This window comes from Sphaeramia orbicularis, chromosome 22 (assembly GCF_902148855.1).
Source record: "Sphaeramia orbicularis chromosome 22, fSphaOr1.1, whole genome shotgun sequence".
Classification (NCBI taxonomy): domain Eukaryota; kingdom Metazoa; phylum Chordata; class Actinopteri; order Kurtiformes; family Apogonidae; genus Sphaeramia; species Sphaeramia orbicularis.
In genome coordinates, this window is record NC_043978.1 from 32,690,582 (window position 1) to 32,709,714 (window position 19,133).

Genomic DNA, 19,133 nt, shown 5'->3' on the forward strand with positions numbered 1-19,133 from the left:
TCTTTCTGTTTTGTCCAGTGTTTATAATCTGCTGTGTTCCTTTTTTAGTACACTCATCTCACTCATTTCTGAAAACCTTTTAAACTCCCACCACCTCTTTCATTATTAAATGAGGCATTACTGCTCTGTCTCAGAAATGATTGTGTGTGATATTGGTAGCCTGATCATTGGTACCAGTGAGAACATGTGGTAAACTACCCCAGTATCAGGAATGTTAACATCATGACAGTGAGTTTTTGTTGTTGAAATCTGAACAAAAGACTTCTCCACCAGAGGACAGATACATGTTAATTTGATAGGGAGCACTGCATTTCTCTAATGGCACAAGATTAGTGACTGATCAGATTAGGATGGTCCTCTAGTGCCATCCTTTTTATTTTTAGAAACCTGAGACACTGTGAGGACACGTAATTGATATTTTATAACTCTGCAGATGTATACTGGCCAACATCACAGGGACATAGGCCTATTTTTTGCAATACATTGGATTTTATCATAGCTATTTTTAAACATTTATTGTATTATTTTATTTTTAGATGGCCATTAGATGTTGACTAGATGATGACTATTTGACATGATATGATTGTTGCATGCTTATAGCTTTTTGCTAATGCCAAAAATAGAATAATAAAATAATCTCTCCTCCTCCTCCTCCTCCTCCTCCTCCTCCTTCCACTCTTCCTTGCCCGTGTAGAACTGTAGCTCTCATGTTCGGAGGGCCGTGGTCACCTGCTTCTCGGCCGGCTGCTGTGGGCGTCATGGCAACCGGCCTGTCCGCTACTGCAAGCGTTGCCATGTCAACCACCACAGCAGCGAGGTGGGGGCTGCGGCGGAGACCCATCTGTACCAGACCTCACCCCCTCCCATCAACACGAGGGAGTGCGGAGCAGAAGAGTTGGTGTGCACTGTGGAGGCTGTTATAAGGTGCACACAGTGTTTACACTGGCACATCACAGCCACTGTTAGAGCCTGTCATAATGTATAATGCATTTTCACATTAAACTATAATAATACTGCATGGGATTGGATTGAAATGCAGTGTCAGGACATTCTCTGTCTCTGCTCTTTCTTCATCCATATGTTTTTCTTGCTGCCTCCACGGTCCCACTCATCCTCTCTATTTCTACACAGCCTACTCAAGGAGGCAGAAATCCATGCAGAGCAGCGTGAGTTTGAGCTGAACAGGCGGCGTCAAATGGGTCTGTCTTCCTCCCACCACTCTCTGGACAATATCGAGTTTGACAACAAGGAGGACGACCAGCACGACCAGCGGCTCCTCAGTCAGTTCGGCATCTGGTTCCTGGTGTGTAATCACAGGCTGCTGTTACTAGTGTCTGTCAATAATGAGAGGCGTGAGATAAAGATGTGTACAGGACATACTTTCTTATCTCTCCACTCCTTTCAATTCATGGTTACCTGACTGATTAGTTTGCCTCCATGACCTTCGCTCACTACTCCTCCATGCTTTGCAGGTGAGCTTGTGCACCCCCAATGAGAACACGCCCACGGAGAGCCTGGCTCGTCTCGTCAGCATGGTGTTCCAGTGGTTTCACTCCACCGCTTATATGATGGATGATGAGGTTGGCAGCCTGGTGGAAAAGTTAAAGCCGCAGTTTGTCACCAAGTGGCTAAAGACAGTGTGTGAAGTGCGCTTTGACGTCATGGTCATGTGTCTGCTGCCCAAACCTGTTGAATTTGCCAGGGTAAGATCAAGGTTATTATCGTTAACGAAAACTAACGAAATGACGAAAACTAGAATTGTAAAAACCTTTTCGTTAATTGAAATAAATAAAAACTATAATTGAAAGAAAAAAACGATAACTAACTGAAACTGTATTGTGTGTTTACAAAACTAACTAAAATGGTTGAAAATTATGGATAAAATTCCCTTTGTTTTCGTCTTTGTCAATGTCGGATTGATACGAAATCAATTTATTTCCCTCGAGCAATTTTCTCTGTTGTCACCATACGACACTTGACGGTCCGTCACTTGTGGTCACTTGTGGTTTCCAGTCGTCTCCTGGTCCCCACTCTACCTGGAAATATGGAGACTAAAGTTGGGAGACAGCAGCAGAGTCCTGTATTGGATTTATTTGAATACGATGGAGAAGAAGAGAAAAGATACGACAAAACTGAAATTAATACTAAAACTAAGCATTTCGAAAACAATGAAAACTAACAAAAACTCTCAAACCTGCTCTAAAAACTAATTAAAACTAACTGAATTCGAGAAAAAAAAGTCAAAACTAAATAAAACTAAACTATAATGAAAAATCCAAAACTATTATAACCTTGGGTAAGATTAAAGAATGTCAAATAAGCATATAGTGCATGATTCAGCAACTGGAAAAGATGCTGAGTGCAGGGTGAACATCACAACTCCAACATCATCACATGACCAAATTATCATTTCTTTCACGTTTTTGTCCTGAAATGTTTATGAGTTTTGTTTTTATTTAGTCTTTCAGGTTTGTTTTCAATCTCAATTTTGTTAGCTATTTATATGATTTATGATTTATGTTTTATATTTTGAGGTATTTACTACTTTTAGCTTAGTTTTTATTCTCTGGCTGAAAAAGTAGAAGCTGAAAAAGATAGGATGAAAAAATACTAAATAGTAGGTCAAATATGGCATCATTTATTGTTCCCAATTCTGATAAAGTGGTTCAGCATCCACAATTCAAATCAAAGGGGAAGACAAATACAAAACTGACTTTTCCTGCAGTTTTATTTTGTTTCAGTCAGTGTTGCATTGCTCATTTTGGTCTAGTTTAATTTAATCTTATTCTTGTATTAACCCTGCTGAGGTTATCAAAAATCGGATTCTTTAGATCACCATCTGAACTCTCTGTCTACTTTTCTCCAGGTTGGAGGCTATTGGGACAAGTCCTGCAGCACTGTTACCCAGCTCAAAGAGGGTTTGAACCGCATTCTGTGTCTCATACCTTACAATGTCATCAGTCAGCCACTGTGGGAGTGTTTTATGCCTGAGTGGCTTGAGGCCATTCGCACCGAGGTGCCAGACCACCAGCTCAAAGAGTTTCGGGAAGTGCTCAGGTACATCCGCCGCCCAAAAAAGTGGCACGCTGTAGCTTTCACAGCCTTAATAAAGATATTTCATAAAAGCAGGGGAGTATTTTTAGAAGAATAACCATTAAACATTTGCTTAAGATATTTATAGTGGTGCTACAAGACACTTCAGAGCAGACTATTTTAAGTTTTCTAAGCATCAAAGATAAATGAATTCTGCAGATTCTACAGAAGACTGAAGGATTATTTTAAACCAGAGGTGCTCTGCTTGACTGAAGTGTTAGACGCATTCTGCAGTAAGCATATTGTCAGAAGAACGCTACATACATACATTGGTTACTGTAAAGTTAAAGGCCCTTTTTTTCTTTTGTGTTACCATGAACATGTTTCTAATGTCTCTATCATGGAAAAGATGCATAAATGAAACGATCATCTGAAGTAAAATATAGTAAAGGCTAAATGAAGAAAATTACAGGGTGGGGAAGCAAAATTTACAATGAACATTTAGTTGTTTTTTCTCAGCAGGCACTACGTCAGTTGTTTTGAAACCAAACATATATTGATGTCATAATCATACCTAACACTATTATCCATACCTTTTCAGAAACTTTTGCCCATATGAGTAATCAGGAAAGCAAACGTCAAAGAGTGTGTGATTTGCTGAATGCACTCGTCACACCAAAGGAGATTTCAAAAATAGTTGGAGTGTCCATAAAGACTGTTTATAATGGAAAGAAGAGACTGACTATGAGCAAAACTATTACGAGAAAGTCTGGAAGTGGAGGAAGCAACATAAAACATACCAAAACTTTTATTAAAGCTCTCAAATCCAAAATCCTAAAGGATCCAACCAAATCCATGAAAAAAATGGCAATTGGACTTGAGGTAGACAACAAGATCGTTAGAAATGCAGTAAAATATGATTTGAAGATTTAAATTCTCATGACTTTCCATAAACTAATTGGTCATACACTGTCTTTCAATCCCTGCCTCAAAATATTGTAAATTTTGCTTCCCCACCCTGTACATCTAGGGACCTTGTCATGAAGCATAAAAAAACAGAAAGAAACAGAAATAAACTGGTTGTGTAACAGCATCTGAATATGAAGCTGTACTCTTTGTCTTTCTGCATGCGTGCATATCCACGATGATATTTGTTTCTGCTTCCTCCCTTCAGCAAAATGTTTGATATTGAGCTGTGCCCCCTGCCCTTCTCCATGGAAGAGATGTTTGGCTTCATTAGTTGCAGATTCTCCGGCTACCCAGCGTCGGTACAAGAGCAGGCTCTGCTGTGGCTTCATGTAAGCACGCACACACACACACACACACGCACGCATGCACACGCACACACACACACATACACACACACACACACACACACATGCCTGCACTAACATGTGGTCTAGTGTCCAGTTCTCATCCTGTGGTTCTGTCCACAGTGCGTGTGAATTGAACAGGTTGTCATAGGGTGTGAGAGTCTGGACAGGGGCCCTGCTGAATATGGATCTGGGTCACAGAATGAGACCGAGGGAGATATAAGGGATTTCGCCTTTCATCCCATATGCACTCACAGCTTGCTGCTGTGTATACATGGATCAATTTCAAGTTTTCTGTCATAACTGTGATCAAGAGATTGCATTAATTTACCTCAAGTAAATGGGTCACCCAAGTCAGACTGAGAAGTGGGGGTGTTTTCCTGTATCTGTAGCTCATACAGCTAGTTAGTTAGTTTTTATTAGTGTGTATGTCAGATCAACATATGCATTCATGGATATACATACAATGGTGTTTGAAATCAAATGTATATCAGTACACGGATGTGTGCAAATACATTCCTTTTTATTTTTCTCTGAGAAAACAATGTTCCTACTTTAAAAAAAAAAAAAAAAAAAAAAACAGTAAAAAGTAAAAGGTCACTGTGACTAACTGGGACAGGGAAACTGGGTTTTCTGGACAAGGCGTATTTTTATGCTTTGAGAGAAACAAAGAAAATCAATCAAGTCTGTTGCACTGGGAGGCTGGCAGATTTGTAGCATTAAATTTCCTAAAAACTGGGGAAAACATCTCTGGGGTTAAAAACATCAGATATAACTTTTTGGGGAATATACTGTTGAAATGTTTGTAACTTGAAGAATGAAATGTTAGTAGACGGTACAACATTGGGTTGATAATAATAAATGTAGATGTGTATTAAGGAATCTGGTGACCATGATGGACATAAATGAGGAAACAAAAAAGAGAAAAAAAGGGTGTTGCAAATAATCAGTAATGTTTTATTACCTATAGGAACAACTTTGTCAATACGTTCTGATTTGCCCCTATAGTTTAATAAAATATTTTCACCTTTTCTCATGAAATGATAGTGATAATGTGATTTATGCTTGATAGATAAAGTGTAACTTGAACTCAGTGTATAATGTCATCATTTCACCTGGTCAAAGCTGATTACTGATGTGTAAAGATATGAATAAAAAGAGGAATGTGACTGAACACAAAATTACTCCAATTTTACATGCAACAGTGTATTAACAGAAGTCACCAAACATGGAATTCCCTGGATTTTCAAACATTATCAGCTCAATATAAAAAGAAATGTTTTGTTTATAAGCCAGTCAGTTAATAAAATATAACACCCTGCAACCATTTTTGGTGTTATACTCTTATTGGTGATTTTTCCAACTTTATGGGCAACAGTGTAAAGAGATAAAAGAGATTATTATTTTTTTTGCATGTGGTGCTAATTATGTCACAACAAAAAGAATTAGATTACTAAAAAGAATGAAACATGATAGTAGTGGAAGAAAAGGACAGAACAGAAAAAAAAAATTAAAATGAAGAAATAAAAAAGAAAATAAAGAAGAAGTTGAATTGTAAAAATAACAATTGACATGTAACTAAATCCTGTCCTGTTTGGATCCATAGGTGCTGTCAGAGCTCGACATCGTGGTCCCCCTTCAGCTGCTCATCGGGATGTTCTCAGATGGCGTGAACTCTTTGAAGGAGCTGGCCAATCAGAGGAAGGCACGAGCCTCGGATTTGACCGGCAACACGGGGGCTCGCAGGGTGAGTGCGAAGCCCCTCCCTTCGATATCACACCTGTGGAAGCTGATTTCATTTTGCAAACACCGGTTGTGTTTAGGCATCTGTTCAGAACTAGCATGCACATAATTCTGCTTCTATTTTTGACAGTTCAGTGGGATGTACTGTACGTTGCTATGGTAACTGGCAGTGTCTAAATATAGCCTGCTTAAAGGGCTTAATTGAACTTGACTGTGATGTAGATTTATTATTGAAATTAATAGCCGAGCCACTCTGCACTCATATGTCATTATTACTGGAGATTAAAAGACCGCCAAGATGTACAGTATAGATGACTGAACTTCTAAACAAAACACATATGTTTTACTTTGTGTATTAATGTGCTCTTTGCGTGTAGGTGAGTGTGGTGTCTGATCCAGGGCGACGTGGGCAGCATAACACCCTCAGCCCGTTCCCCAGCCCCTTCCGGAGCCCGTTCCGTAGCCCTTTGCGCTGCAGTCCCTTTAAAAACCTGGGTCACGCCACCGGCCACTGCGCTCTCGATCTGGACTGTGACGATGACGACATGAACCTCGGCTGTTTCATCCTCATGTTTGACCTCATCCTAAAACAGGTGATCATATTTTCATAGGTGATGTGTGAAAAAACAGATTCACATTTTTAGTTTTATGATTACTCCTTTTAGTCAGTATATGAATTTCCTGTTTTACAAATTTGGAGAAGGAAAAATTCAAGTGTCCTTAAATGTTTTAGCTACTGTCTAATACATGGAAAATGTTTTTCTTTTCTTTGTTTGTGGATTTTGAAAGGAAAATGTGGTCAGAAAAAACAGATACATCAACAAAGAACTTAATTTAGCCTTTTTCTTTTATCATTATCTAATTAAAGTCATGCATGAATTACACTTTGATAATAGCTTGATTTTACACATGATCCATGAAGATGAGGACACAGATAAATAGAAAGGCATGACAAAAATAGCTTATTGACAGTATTCTGCTCCCACCCCCTGGTGTTTTCAGGAGAGCTCATGTTTTATTAAGAGCCGCCTGTAGCATACACACTGTCACTCCCACCAGGAAATACACCACGCCAAAGTTCTTCATTACTGATAGATTTATTCATCGGAGCTTAACACTGGTAAATCCACCATCGAACTAAGCAACACACATATAAGTACACAATAAAACACACATACACATTGACTTAAACCAATATATGCAACACAATATAACATAAATAAACATACCTCGCTGGCAGCACAAAACCAAGATGGGGTGAAAACGGCAAACACAAAATCCTTCATTGAAATGAACAATGCAAAATCCTTTTTAAGTGTAGAAAGACAACTTGCGTGTTGTCTTACTGAAGTCATTTATACTATCTGACAGAAGTAATTTATATTATCTGATGAGCGTAGCAAAAACGTCTCATTATGGTCTTCATGGGGTCAAAATGCTGTGACAACTAAAAGTGTCCCACCCATTAAACAAAGTCACAAAAAATAAATTATATACATAAAACATTTAAAAAAACATAAAATTACATAAATGAACATCAATGCCTTTTATGGCAGTTAAACACACTATTCCTACATACCTATGTTCCACCGTGGAAGTCAAATGTGACAGACACAGCCTTTTATCTCTTTTTTTGTATGTACACAACACGCATTATACAGAAAAATGACTTACATCATCTAATGACAACAACAATGCACACAGGTGGGATTTTGAGATTTGTGTATCGTGTTCCACTTTTTGTTCCCCTTTCTTTACGGTCGTCTCCCTTGCTGTCCCAGATGGAGCTCCAGGATGACGGTGTGATGCTGGGTCTAGACAGCAGCCTGGGGAAGGATATCGTGGGTATCATCAACAACGTCTTCCAGGCCCCGTGGGGGGGCTCCCACACCTGCCAGAAGGATGAGAAGGCCCTGGAGTGCAGCCTGTGCCAATCCAGCATCCTGTGCTACCAGCTGGGCTGTGAGCTCCTGGAGAGGCTGACCCCCCGGGAGGAGATACGCCTTGTGGTGAGATACGCAGCATGCATTTTTATGCACCAAATATAAATTAACCTCATACATTACACAGACACAGTAACCCTTTACAATGTGTGGCATCAGTTCTGTCATACTGAAAACACCACTTTTGAACTTTGTTATTTTAAGTGTTGTAGTAGTAGTTAAATGGGTACCACTTCACAATGAGACTACTCATAAAAATGATTTTTAAATACTTCGTATACATACCTTAAATGGTTTATACTTTTCTTACTAAGCCAGCAGTCACTGTGACTGATTTAATTTGTTGAGTAAAATGCGGTGACGCTTTATGTCAATTGTATGAGAATGTATGTATCAGTATCAGAGTAATATTACAGGCTTTCCAACACTCTGGCCTATATGAAAATATAGTTGAATAGGCCTAGTTTATAGGTTGTAAACACTTCATAAGTGACAAATAAATAATTACAAAGAAGTTCTAATAATTTTCTTTCATGAATTTTGGACAACTATGAATAAAATCAAGTTCAAGATGCACTTTTTATTGGTCCATTTTGTTCAGATTTTACCACTTGTATGACCCTTTTCTGAGTCAAGACATTTCTATTTACCAATAAGTTACAGCCATTTTTAATTATCACATTTATTTATTGAAAAAAGGTTAAAAAAAACCACAAACAAACTTTATTCCAAATTTATGGGGAACAGTGTACATACTAATAAATTACTGTTATTTATACCCAATAAAAGGGAGTCTTATTGCAAACTGTAGAACACAATTTTTTTATTTTTTTTTTGAAACATTTGTTCAAAACATAGTTACTTCACATTATTTTCATGTGTAATTTCCCTTCCTTTCCTACCTTTCCAACCTTGGTTATGTATGATATAATTGAAAAAGCGGGCTCATGATTTTTTTTTTTTTTTTAATTTCTGTTTTGCTGTTACCAAGCTGGCTGCTGTACCTGTCAGCTTTGAAACTGGCAAATAAAGGTCATTTACTGATGATGTGAAACATAAATAGATTATTTTGACAGTGTTTGATTTGTTCTACAGGAACCCACAGACAGTTTGGAGGAGACTTTGCTCATGCCTCAAACAGACCTATCTTTTGCGACAGAGAATGAAAGTGAGGAAGGAGACAATCCAAGTGGCACAGTCACTGACAACCCCAGTAACCAGTCACCTGATAACGCACGTATGTTTGTTTACATTTACTGGAACACATGTGTGCAGTGAAATGTCTCATGTTTTCTCTAATGCTGAACTCTTCTTCTTCTTCTTTCCAGCAATGAAGAATAACTCTGATAAGAAGTTCTCTTACCAGCAGCTCCCCGTATCTTTGAAGCTTATATACACAATTCTGCAGGTATAACTGAAATAAGGGCTATTTAGGAGCGTTTCTAAGTTCAGGTTACTTTATTTGTACTCATAGATTTTGACATTTCTTTTGACATTTTTGAAAGCATCATAACATGTAACATGAAACCAAGACCAATAGTTGACTATAGCCTGGGGTGTCACTAGCAATTGTGGGCCCCATGAAAGGTTAAGGTTGTGGGCCCTTCATAAAATAAAAGTATCTGTAAATTTGTTGTGTGTGTGCTTAGGTGGGGGGATGGGGGGTGGTGGTGTTGCATAAGTGCCTTAACTGGCGTGAAACTGAAAGTAAAACTTAATTTTGGATGTCCGACTCCCGGCTTCTACGCCTCTCTTCTGGAGCGTACACAAAATTTTCACAACAGCTAACCAGTATCCACGGGGTCCCCTGGGAATGCTGGGCCCCATGAATTTGTCATGTTTACCCCCCCTTTACTGCACTCCAATGTTTAGGGGTCCAGCAGCCCCCCACCCCACACCGTGATCACTGCACTACTAGTAAAGAGGAAAATTAGTGCTTTAACTAAAAGCGCATACACAGCACACAAATCCAAACAAGGAGACCGGTGCTAGTGCAAGGAAATGTATATGCAAATTGGCAATGGGAAAAATAAAAACCATAAAAAAGACTTAGTGTGTGTATGTGTGTGTGTGTGTGTGTGTGTGTGAGTGTGTGGGGGGGGACTAGGAAAACAATTTAGTGGGGGAAAAAAAATTGTGGGAAAAAAACAGGAAAAAAGTTTTGTGGAAAAAAAACAAGAAAAAAATTAAGTAGGAAAACAAAAAACCCAGGAAAAAAATATAGTGGGAAAAGAAAAACCCAGGAAAAAATTTTGTGGGAAAAGAAAAACCCAGGAAAAAAATTTGTGAGGGGAAAAAAAACAGTAAAAAAAAATCTGTGGGAAAAAAAAAAACAGGAAAACATTTTATTGGGGACGAAAAACAGGAAAAATGTGGGAAAAAAAAACACCCATGAAAAACATTTAGTGAGAAAAAAATACAGGAAAAAAATTTTGTGGGAAAAAAAAACAGGATTTAAACAGTCCGAAATACCTCACGTCACTAATCAATACCTTCCCCAGGCTTTATAAATTCAAGACAAATGAATAAATAAGTAAATAAATTAATAAATAAATGATGTGTAATATATTGCTACAGCTTGTTGAGCCAGGCGACAGCAGCAGGACCAAAGCTGTTTTTATACCGTTGTGTCTTAAATCTCTAGACTACAAACCTTCATCTGGAGGGAAGAAGCTTATAGCGACAATGCAAAGGGTGGGAGTCGTCATTTAACATGGAGGTTTCTATCCTCTGCACCTGTCTGACGTCCAGGGATACTAGACTCAGACACAGCAGACGACCAGACCATTTAACTACTTGGTCAACAGATTTTTTGTGTTTTAATGTTAACGGACCAAACAATGACACTTTGATTTATTTGAATGTACATATGGTGGGCTATGACTTACATGTATTCTCTTATGTATTTAGGAAATGTCCAAGTTTGAGGAGCCTGACATCTTGTTTAACATGCTGAACTGTCTGAAGATCCTGTGTCTCCACGGAGAGTGTTTGTACCTCGCTCGTAAGGATCATCCTCAGTTTCTGGCTTATGTCCAGGAGAAGATGCTCATCCCGAGGTTCGTGCTATTAACCTCTCTCTAAGAAACGCAGAAAGTTAATTCCATGAAGGGAATTATCATTTAGTCTACTGCTGAGAGGCTGTTTGTTCCTGTGTTTCCAGTCTGTGGTCCATGTTGAAGTCAGAGTTTTGTCAGCTGGCCTCCCTGGCTGTTCCTCAGCTCCTCCACGCCCTCTCTCTGTCCCACGGGGCCGACATCTTCTGGAACCTCATCAACACCAACTTCAACAGCAAAGACTGGAAAATACGATTCGAAGCAGGTGAGAGACAGCTGAGATGTGTTAAATTGCATTTATCACATGTCTGACTTCTGGAACGGCTCACATTTTGTGCTCAGATTGAATACAATGGAGTGTTGATTATTTGTTCCATTAGGTATTTTATAGGGAAAGTAGTTGTGAATATATGAATGAAGCCTGATTGGAAGAGCCTCATTGCATTTATAGATGTTTCCTGAGCCACTGTCAACCCACATCTCCCCCTTGCGTTGCCATGGTTACCATGTGGCTCCAATAGGCAGCAAACAGGAATTGTGGGATTAATAAGGTTCCTCTTGCCTAGTGATTGGCAGAGAGGAAGAGAGTGACCTTGGAGACAGAGGCAGAGGACGGGCCCTCTGACTCAGTTCATGGATAGTGGGAATTGCAGCAGCGGTTATACATACAACATCCCCAAACACATGTATTGATTTAAAAGCACAATGTAAATTTTAAACCTAATTTTGATATAACAACCATAAAAAAGGTCGAATAAATGTGGTCATTTTCCCCCCTACATTGTAAAATGATGCACTACAACAGCCATTTTAAAACTATGAACAAAACAACGGTTACAATTACAATGTATGGTATAATATCTAATTGTATCGTCTTTTTGGGTATTTATTTCAAAATCTTTGACCTTTCACTCTACTGGTATGTGTGTTTACTCCCACACTGACACCTAGTGGCCAACACTCAGTGATATCAAACACCCATGGAGTGTGAGAGTTTATGGATTTCAGACTAGAGGATCTATTTTTAGATTTTAAGATGAGTCATGACAGTAACACCACTCCTCCTTTTACAAATGACTGACTCCATTGTTATCTAATGTCAAAATGGCTCAAAGGATATTCGATGATCGATCAGTGGGATCAATGGGATCAATGGAAACAAAATTTGTGGCAGAGGTTATGACCCCATACACCTCCCCTCTAAATCACCATCCCATCAATATAATCTTCTGACAGCTGAGGTGTTCTTCCCCAAACATGAATCTAATGTACATCGACACAACCCCAATGTTTGCACTTACATGTATTTCATATACACATTTAATACACACAGATTTGCAGTTTGGTTTATAATTTGTCTAGTTTCCTGTCTTCTGTTAAATGTCTACAACTGACTAAAAGCACAAAAATGTCTCAAAGCAAATATTAATAAGCAGAAATGTGTAGTTTAATAAAAACAAACAAAAAAACAAAAAAAAAACAAATAAACAAAGATTGATGTTAATGATGATACAGTGAAAGAAGTAAATAACAGCAATAATACTACACTGCCAATTGTTCCAATGTTCCAAGTAAATCTTCATTAAAAGATGCACCAAAGTCAAAGTTTAAAGATCTGTATTACACAGGTCTACATGTAAAATACCTCCAGAATAAAAGTAGTAAAACTTTACCAAGTTTGAGTCATTAATAAAGAAAAATTAAGTCAAAAATGCTCATTGGCTGTAGTTTCTGAGATCCAGTCTTGGTTTGAAATGCGATTCTGAGAATTAATGAGAGAATGGGTTTTACTCCAAAGGAATGTTTGTCTCAGAGCTACCAGATTTACTTCAGAACATGTCTGTACATTACAGTACATTCAATTTACAGGTTCTTTCTAATGGAAGATTGCTAAATCTATAGTATAAATATACAAAAACCAATATTTATGTGTAACAATATATCATAGACATTGAAAACATCAGCAAACCAGCACTTTGATCATTTGTTTTCCAGTTCATCTTATTAAAGTCTGTAAGATTTAGCACAGTTATTGTCTGAGGCAGAACATTTCTAAAAAAAAAAATGTAGACCAGTGTTATCATGTATGTAGATGTGTGAGTATGAGCTCATTTGAATAAACTGTCAAGTGGTTTAATCTATAGGAATACATCATATTCTGTAAGACCCTCATATGCTAGTAGTGTCTGTTTTCTGACAACAATGTATGTCTACAAAGTCAACTTTTTATTGCAAAAAAAAACAAAAACAGTTTCCATCTGTGACAATGCAGTCTCCAGTTAATCCAATAGTTTATTTAAGATGAGAGGGAGGAGAGTTCATAAAGGAACTTATAAAGCAATAAACCTTTTTTTTTTTTTTAGGACACTTTGCTTTCAGGGGAAGAAAAATTGTAATTTGAAAAGCAGGTAAAGTGGTAAGACAAAAGAATAATATTGGCCTCTGAGAGAAAATAACCTGCAAATAACATACTTAAGTCATGTGCCACAAATTTACACTTACATGTATTAACAGAACTTGCATTACATCTGGACTGGACAGGACATCCAGTGACTGTATTGTGGAATCTGTTAGTATTGGTGATGATCTCCAGTTTCCTTCTCTGTTCTCCTGAAACCTTACAGTGGAGAAGGTAGCTGTGTTGTGTCGTTTCCTGGACATCGGTGCAGTCACAAAAAACCACCTCCTCAAATATTCCCTGGCCCACGCTTTCTGCTGCTTCCTGGCCTCTGTGGAAGATGTGAACCCAGCTGTGGCCACACGGGCCCGACTCCTGCTGGACACCATCAAAAGACCAGCCCTACAGGTGAAATACAGCTTAACCCAGAAAGACCCAGCGCTACTAATATGTCAGTTCCCATTGAAATTTTCTCTATATCTAACCTTTGTTTGTGCTTTTGCCGGCGTTGGTTTGTCTGTCTGTTTGTCTGTCCGTGTGCAAGATAACTCAAAAGTTCTGGATGGATTTGGATGAAAATTTCAGGAAATGTTGACACTGGCACAAGGAACAAATGATTAAATTTTGGTGGTGATGGGGGGGACTGATCTGCCTTGGCAGAGGTCTGCGCTCTCCAAGTGCTTCTAGTTTGTAATATTATCCTTTTTATTTTGTATTTTATCATTATAAATCAGGTATTTTCCTGTATTTAATTTACTGATCATGAAGATGTTCATAAAAGATCAGTTTAAAGTTGAGAGCAGAGAAAACTGAGGAAAAAATTACTTTTACAGTCAAATATATACTTTATGCCACAGGTGCCAAATCTGGCCCGCCAAAGGCTCCAGTCCGGCCTGTGGGATGAATTTGTGAAATGCAAAAATTACACTGACGATATTAACAATCACGTATGTTAAAATCATTTTAGGTCAATTCAATCTAAAGTGGGTCAGACCAGTAAAATACTGTCATTATAGCCTATAAATAATGAAAACCATTTTTTTCTTCTTTGTTTTCGTGTAAAAACAGCAAAATTACATAAATGTTTACATTTACAGACTAGCCTTTTACTAAAAAATGTGAATAACCTGAACAAAAATGTCTTAAGTGTGTGGAATTTTAACAATATTCTGCCTGTTATTCAATGTTGTGTATATTTGTAGTTCCAGTGTGATCTGTAAATTGTGATGCACATGTATAAATGATAAAACTAAGGCGTAATATTGTTAAAATTGCAATTATTTTTCTTAAGAACTTTCAGGTTGTTCATATTTCTTCATGTTATGTTCAAGTGCAGTGTATAAACATGTAAACATTTTCATTAAGGAATTTTGCTTTTTTCACTCACAAATAGAGAAAACATTGGAGTTGACATTATGTATCAGTTCTTATCCTATTATTTATATTATTTTACTGGTTCGGCCCACTTCAGATCATATTTGGCGGCATGTGGCCCCTGAACTAAAATGAGTTTGACACCCCTGCTTTATGCCATTAAACATGCACAGTCCAAACATGTGGTGTAATTTTCAGAAAATGATTTGCTCGGGTACCTATTTCGTATATGTCGCTCACGAGATGAGTAACACAGTTAATGGCCGAATTTTTTTCATTCTTGACACGCGTGACGTTGGTGTTTGGACTAATCCCTTAATGTCAGGCATTGAGTTAAATCTCTTGTACAGAGTCACGCTTGACTGGTAACTGTAGGTGTGGTCAGTAGTCTATATAAAGGCAGCAAAGAAAACGCAAAGAAAAATGTTTTTGCCTGCTCAAAATGCCACGACTTATGATACAACAGAGAGAACATGCCATTTGCATGTTACAAGCAGGTGTGAGCCGTGGTGAAGCCGCTCACTGTCTGCGCTGTCATCATGGCACAATCAGTCGTCTGAGTGATCGGATCCCTCAGGACAGGATCATGAGCCTTGTCAGTTCCATGTGTCATCTCTGCACTGCTTGTTTGGAAGCCAGAGGTGGACACATCCGAGATTGAATGATGACACTTTCAGTTTCTAAGTACCTGTGTTCATTGCACTGAATAAACATGTTAATTTGATCGCAATTTGTCCACAATTCATTCTCTAATGACCAATGCTTCCCTTTGTAATATGAAGGTAACCCCAAAACAATTAATGTAATATATCTCCATATATACATATTATTCTGACCCGTGCATTTTTAATGGTGCTAAGTATATTATTAACTGAACATAAACCAAGCATTGATCAAACTCCATTGGTTTTATTGGTGAATCAATGTTGTAGAAGATCCACGGTAACTACGGAGCCTCTGAACGTCCAAATGAATCATATTTGATCACCATGAAAAGATGACAAACTGCATTTCACACCAATTATGTACATGTATTGATAGGATTAGTGGATCATCGGGTATTAAACAATTTAGATCAGTAGATGCTTTTGGTCACTGATGGAAGTTAGGGTCTTTATGGGTTAAAGTGCAAAGTGTTTATTATAATGCAGAAAGATATACAGCAGATATTATGTAGTAACTGCATTCGTTTGACTCTTATAATTATGAAACCCAGTTTAAGACCAATTATGGAATTTTGTCTGAAATGGTTTATTACAAATATGGGTAAGAACCAGGCATATAAAAGAATATATTTCAACTTTCAGTACTCTCTTAGTTAAATATGTAATTTGTAGAGCAATGCCAAAGCTGTGTGTGTGTATATTTGTGTGTTCACATGTTTGCCTGTGTTCATGCTAAGCTGGTGTGTGTTTGTGTTTATTATCTAGGGCTTGTGCCTGTGCCTGGATTTCCAGTTTGACACTGTTGTAAGGGATCGGCCCATTATCCTCAGCAAACTCCTGCTGCTGCACTTCATGAAAAAAGACATCCCTGCGCTAAGCTGGGAGTTTTTTGTCAACCGCTTTGAAACTTTATCCCTGGAGGCACAATTACACCTGGACTGCAACAAGGAGTTCCCTTTCCCTACAAGTACGTAGAAGTTATGTTCTCATTCAGAGTTTACACCTGCGCAACCTGTTTCTTTGACATTCATTAGTTACCTGATGCATTTATTCCACGGCCTAATAGTGCTCCAAATAACAGATTTAACCTATTTTCCAACAGCCATCACAGCTGTGCGAACTAATGTAGCCAACCTCAGTGATGCAGCAATGTGGAAGATACGACGCGCCCGTTTTGCCAGGAATCGTCAGAAGAGCGTGAGATCCCTCCGGGACAGTGTGAGGGGAGGGCAAACAGAGTCTAAACGGGCTTTTTCCCTCCCCGAGTCACTGAGCAACAGAATTCGTGAGTAGAGCAGATCAGCCTGTATGAATCTGAACGTGTCACTTTCATTCAAACAGTGTTTGCAAATGAATTTTGAGGTCCATTAATTTAGTGCTGAATTTTATCATTTAAAATTTGCATTGGATTACCACTTTTACCACTTTCCTTTCCAATTTTGTGCTAATTTTGGCTACGGTTATTTTTTGCAAATACTACTTGAATGCTATCCATATTCCTAATGTTTCTCTTTTCACTCAACTTTAATTTGTATTTTTTTTTTTTTTTTTTGGTGTGAAAACTCCTAACTGTGTCATCCATCCTATCATTTGGCTTTGCACAGAAGGCTGTCTGAGTTTCTGGAAGGTGCTCCTTGTATTGGCTTCAAACTTCATGCGGCTGTTATTCCAAAAGCCTTGAATCACTAAAAACACTTGGATTTCATACTGTTTTGAGGCCATACAGTGTGTTTTTTATAAGAAAAAAAAAGTGTGTGTGAGTGTGTGTACACATGTATTGGATGAACATGAAGCTCAGACATGTGTCCTGTGCTACCTCCCCTGTGCATTCTCCTAAATCGTGTTCTTCATATGTGGTTTTTAGCTCTAAGGCTTACGAGGCAAGAGCACTCTGCTCCAACACTGGGCGATATGATAGAGAAAGTCCTGCCAGGTAAATAACAATCCAGAACTGATATTAACTGATATTAATCCTCACAGTCACATTGTACTGAATAGGAAAAAGGCATTAAATATGATTATCAGTAAATGTAACATCATAAATCTAAAAGAAAATAAGAAAAAGTAGTGTTTGTGGTGTGTTTACAGTGTTTTTACATTTGGCTTTACACCGAAAGGATGAAAAGCAACACTCTTGCTAGCAGCTGGGTGGTCGTTTTTTTGTCTTGACCTTTGTGTATGTATCCCATGAACATGTAAAATGCATGATGATGAATCCACGTGTCCTGATGGTGAAGTGGACGGGATGAGTTGACCCCCCCACCTCTGTGTTGTTACCCCCCACCCTGCTCTTGCACCCTGTCCTTGCCCCATTTCCTGCCTTGTCTTCAGCACGTTTCCTCCCGCACTTTAACCTTGACGCTTCAGCCCCTCTTGTAGGCCAGACCCCGTCTCCTGAGGAGGACTCTGTCATCAGAGACCTGCTTCCTGAGGATGCCGGCATTGATCACCAGACGGTTCACCAGCTGATCATGGTGCTCATGAAGTTTATGGCCAAAGATCAGAGCAGCGCCGAGGCTGACATCGGCAGTGCCAAAGCCTTCAACACTGTGAAGCGTCACCTGTATGTGCTGCTGGGATACGACCAACAGGAGGGCTGCTTCATGATCGCACCCCCGAAGATGAGAACCTCAACCTGCTTTAACGCTTTCATTGCTGGCATTGCACAAGTGACTGACAATTTACCTCTTCTTTTTGGAAATGTATTATCATGTTTACTGCTATGAACATGCACATTTATTTGTTTGAATGCTCTGTCTTTTAGGTGATGGACTACAACATTGGTTTAGGAAAGCAGCTGCTCCCTCTGGTGGTCCAGGTGTTGAAGTACTGCACATGTCCACAGCTGAGGCACTATTTCCAGCAGCCACCCAGATGTTCTCTGTGGGCCCTGAGGCCACATATCAGACAGATGTGGCTCAAAGCACTACTAGTTATCCTCTATAAGGTACCCTATAGTATTAATACTGTGACTTTTAATTATATGGATCATGATTCATTTAATCCTCTAGATCAGTGTATCCTAATGTTTTGGTAACGTTACTGATACCACTAAATGTAATTCATATAAAGTGGTGGCCAAAGTTATTAGAACACCTGACTGATCTGATTTGGACCTTTTTTGCCTCCAAAACATAATTTCATTTCATTTTTAGCCACAAAACAATTATTCAACAAATTAGAGGTGAGACAAAATGTGGCTTAAAATTTCCTTTAAACTCCTGTTGACCACGGGAAAAATGACCCTCTGATTCCATACAACTTCAACTGGAAAATCATTTACACCCACTGAAACCCATTACATTAAGTACAGCTTCAAAGAGAAGATGGCAAATATCAATGAACTCTACTCTTACAAGGAGGTGTGTACTAAATAAAAACTAAATGAATGTTTGAAAAGGAAGGGAAAGAACAATCCATTTGTAATTTACTGTGTGTATTTTATTCTTAATTTTTGCATTTTCTGAGAAAAAGTCGACATAGAAACTGTTATATGGGTACCTTAATGGCCAATAAAAAAAAAATAAAACAGATCAAATCACTTAAATATTCCAATAATTCTTATAAATTGGCCACCACTGTATATTTTTAGCAATATCAGTTACATA

At 38.4% G+C, this 19,133-nt stretch overlaps 1 protein-coding gene across 7 annotated transcripts in view; it reads left to right on the forward strand.

Annotated features, from left to right (window-relative positions):
* unc79 (unc-79 homolog, NALCN channel complex subunit) overlaps window positions 1-19,133 on the forward strand; it is a 46,064-nt gene that overhangs the window by 9,954 nt on the left and 16,977 nt on the right. For 4 of the 7 annotated variants that reach the window (XM_030126760.1, XM_030126758.1, XM_030126764.1 and 1 more), the window contains exons 12-29: window positions 695-924; window positions 1,132-1,303; window positions 1,473-1,703; window positions 2,867-3,057; window positions 4,208-4,331; window positions 5,953-6,093; window positions 6,467-6,682; window positions 7,871-8,098; window positions 9,128-9,269; window positions 9,361-9,440; window positions 10,943-11,091; window positions 11,196-11,353; window positions 13,713-13,894; window positions 16,291-16,492; window positions 16,628-16,810; window positions 17,390-17,458; window positions 17,857-18,194; window positions 18,290-18,472. In XM_030126760.1, coding sequence (XP_029982620.1) covers window positions 695-924; window positions 1,132-1,303; window positions 1,473-1,703; window positions 2,867-3,057; window positions 4,208-4,331; window positions 5,953-6,093; window positions 6,467-6,682; window positions 7,871-8,098; window positions 9,128-9,269; window positions 9,361-9,440; window positions 10,943-11,091; window positions 11,196-11,353; window positions 13,713-13,894; window positions 16,291-16,492; window positions 16,628-16,810; window positions 17,390-17,458; window positions 17,857-18,194; window positions 18,290-18,472 — 3,219 coding nt within the window. The remainder of the gene's footprint in view (window positions 1-694; window positions 925-1,131; window positions 1,304-1,472; window positions 1,704-2,866; window positions 3,058-4,207; window positions 4,332-5,952; window positions 6,094-6,466; window positions 6,683-7,870; window positions 8,099-9,127; window positions 9,270-9,360; window positions 9,441-10,942; window positions 11,092-11,195; window positions 11,354-13,712; window positions 13,895-16,290; window positions 16,493-16,627; window positions 16,811-17,389; window positions 17,459-17,856; window positions 18,195-18,289; window positions 18,473-19,133) is intronic. The other 3 variants (XM_030126759.1, XM_030126762.1, XM_030126763.1) reach the window with 3 other exon arrangements.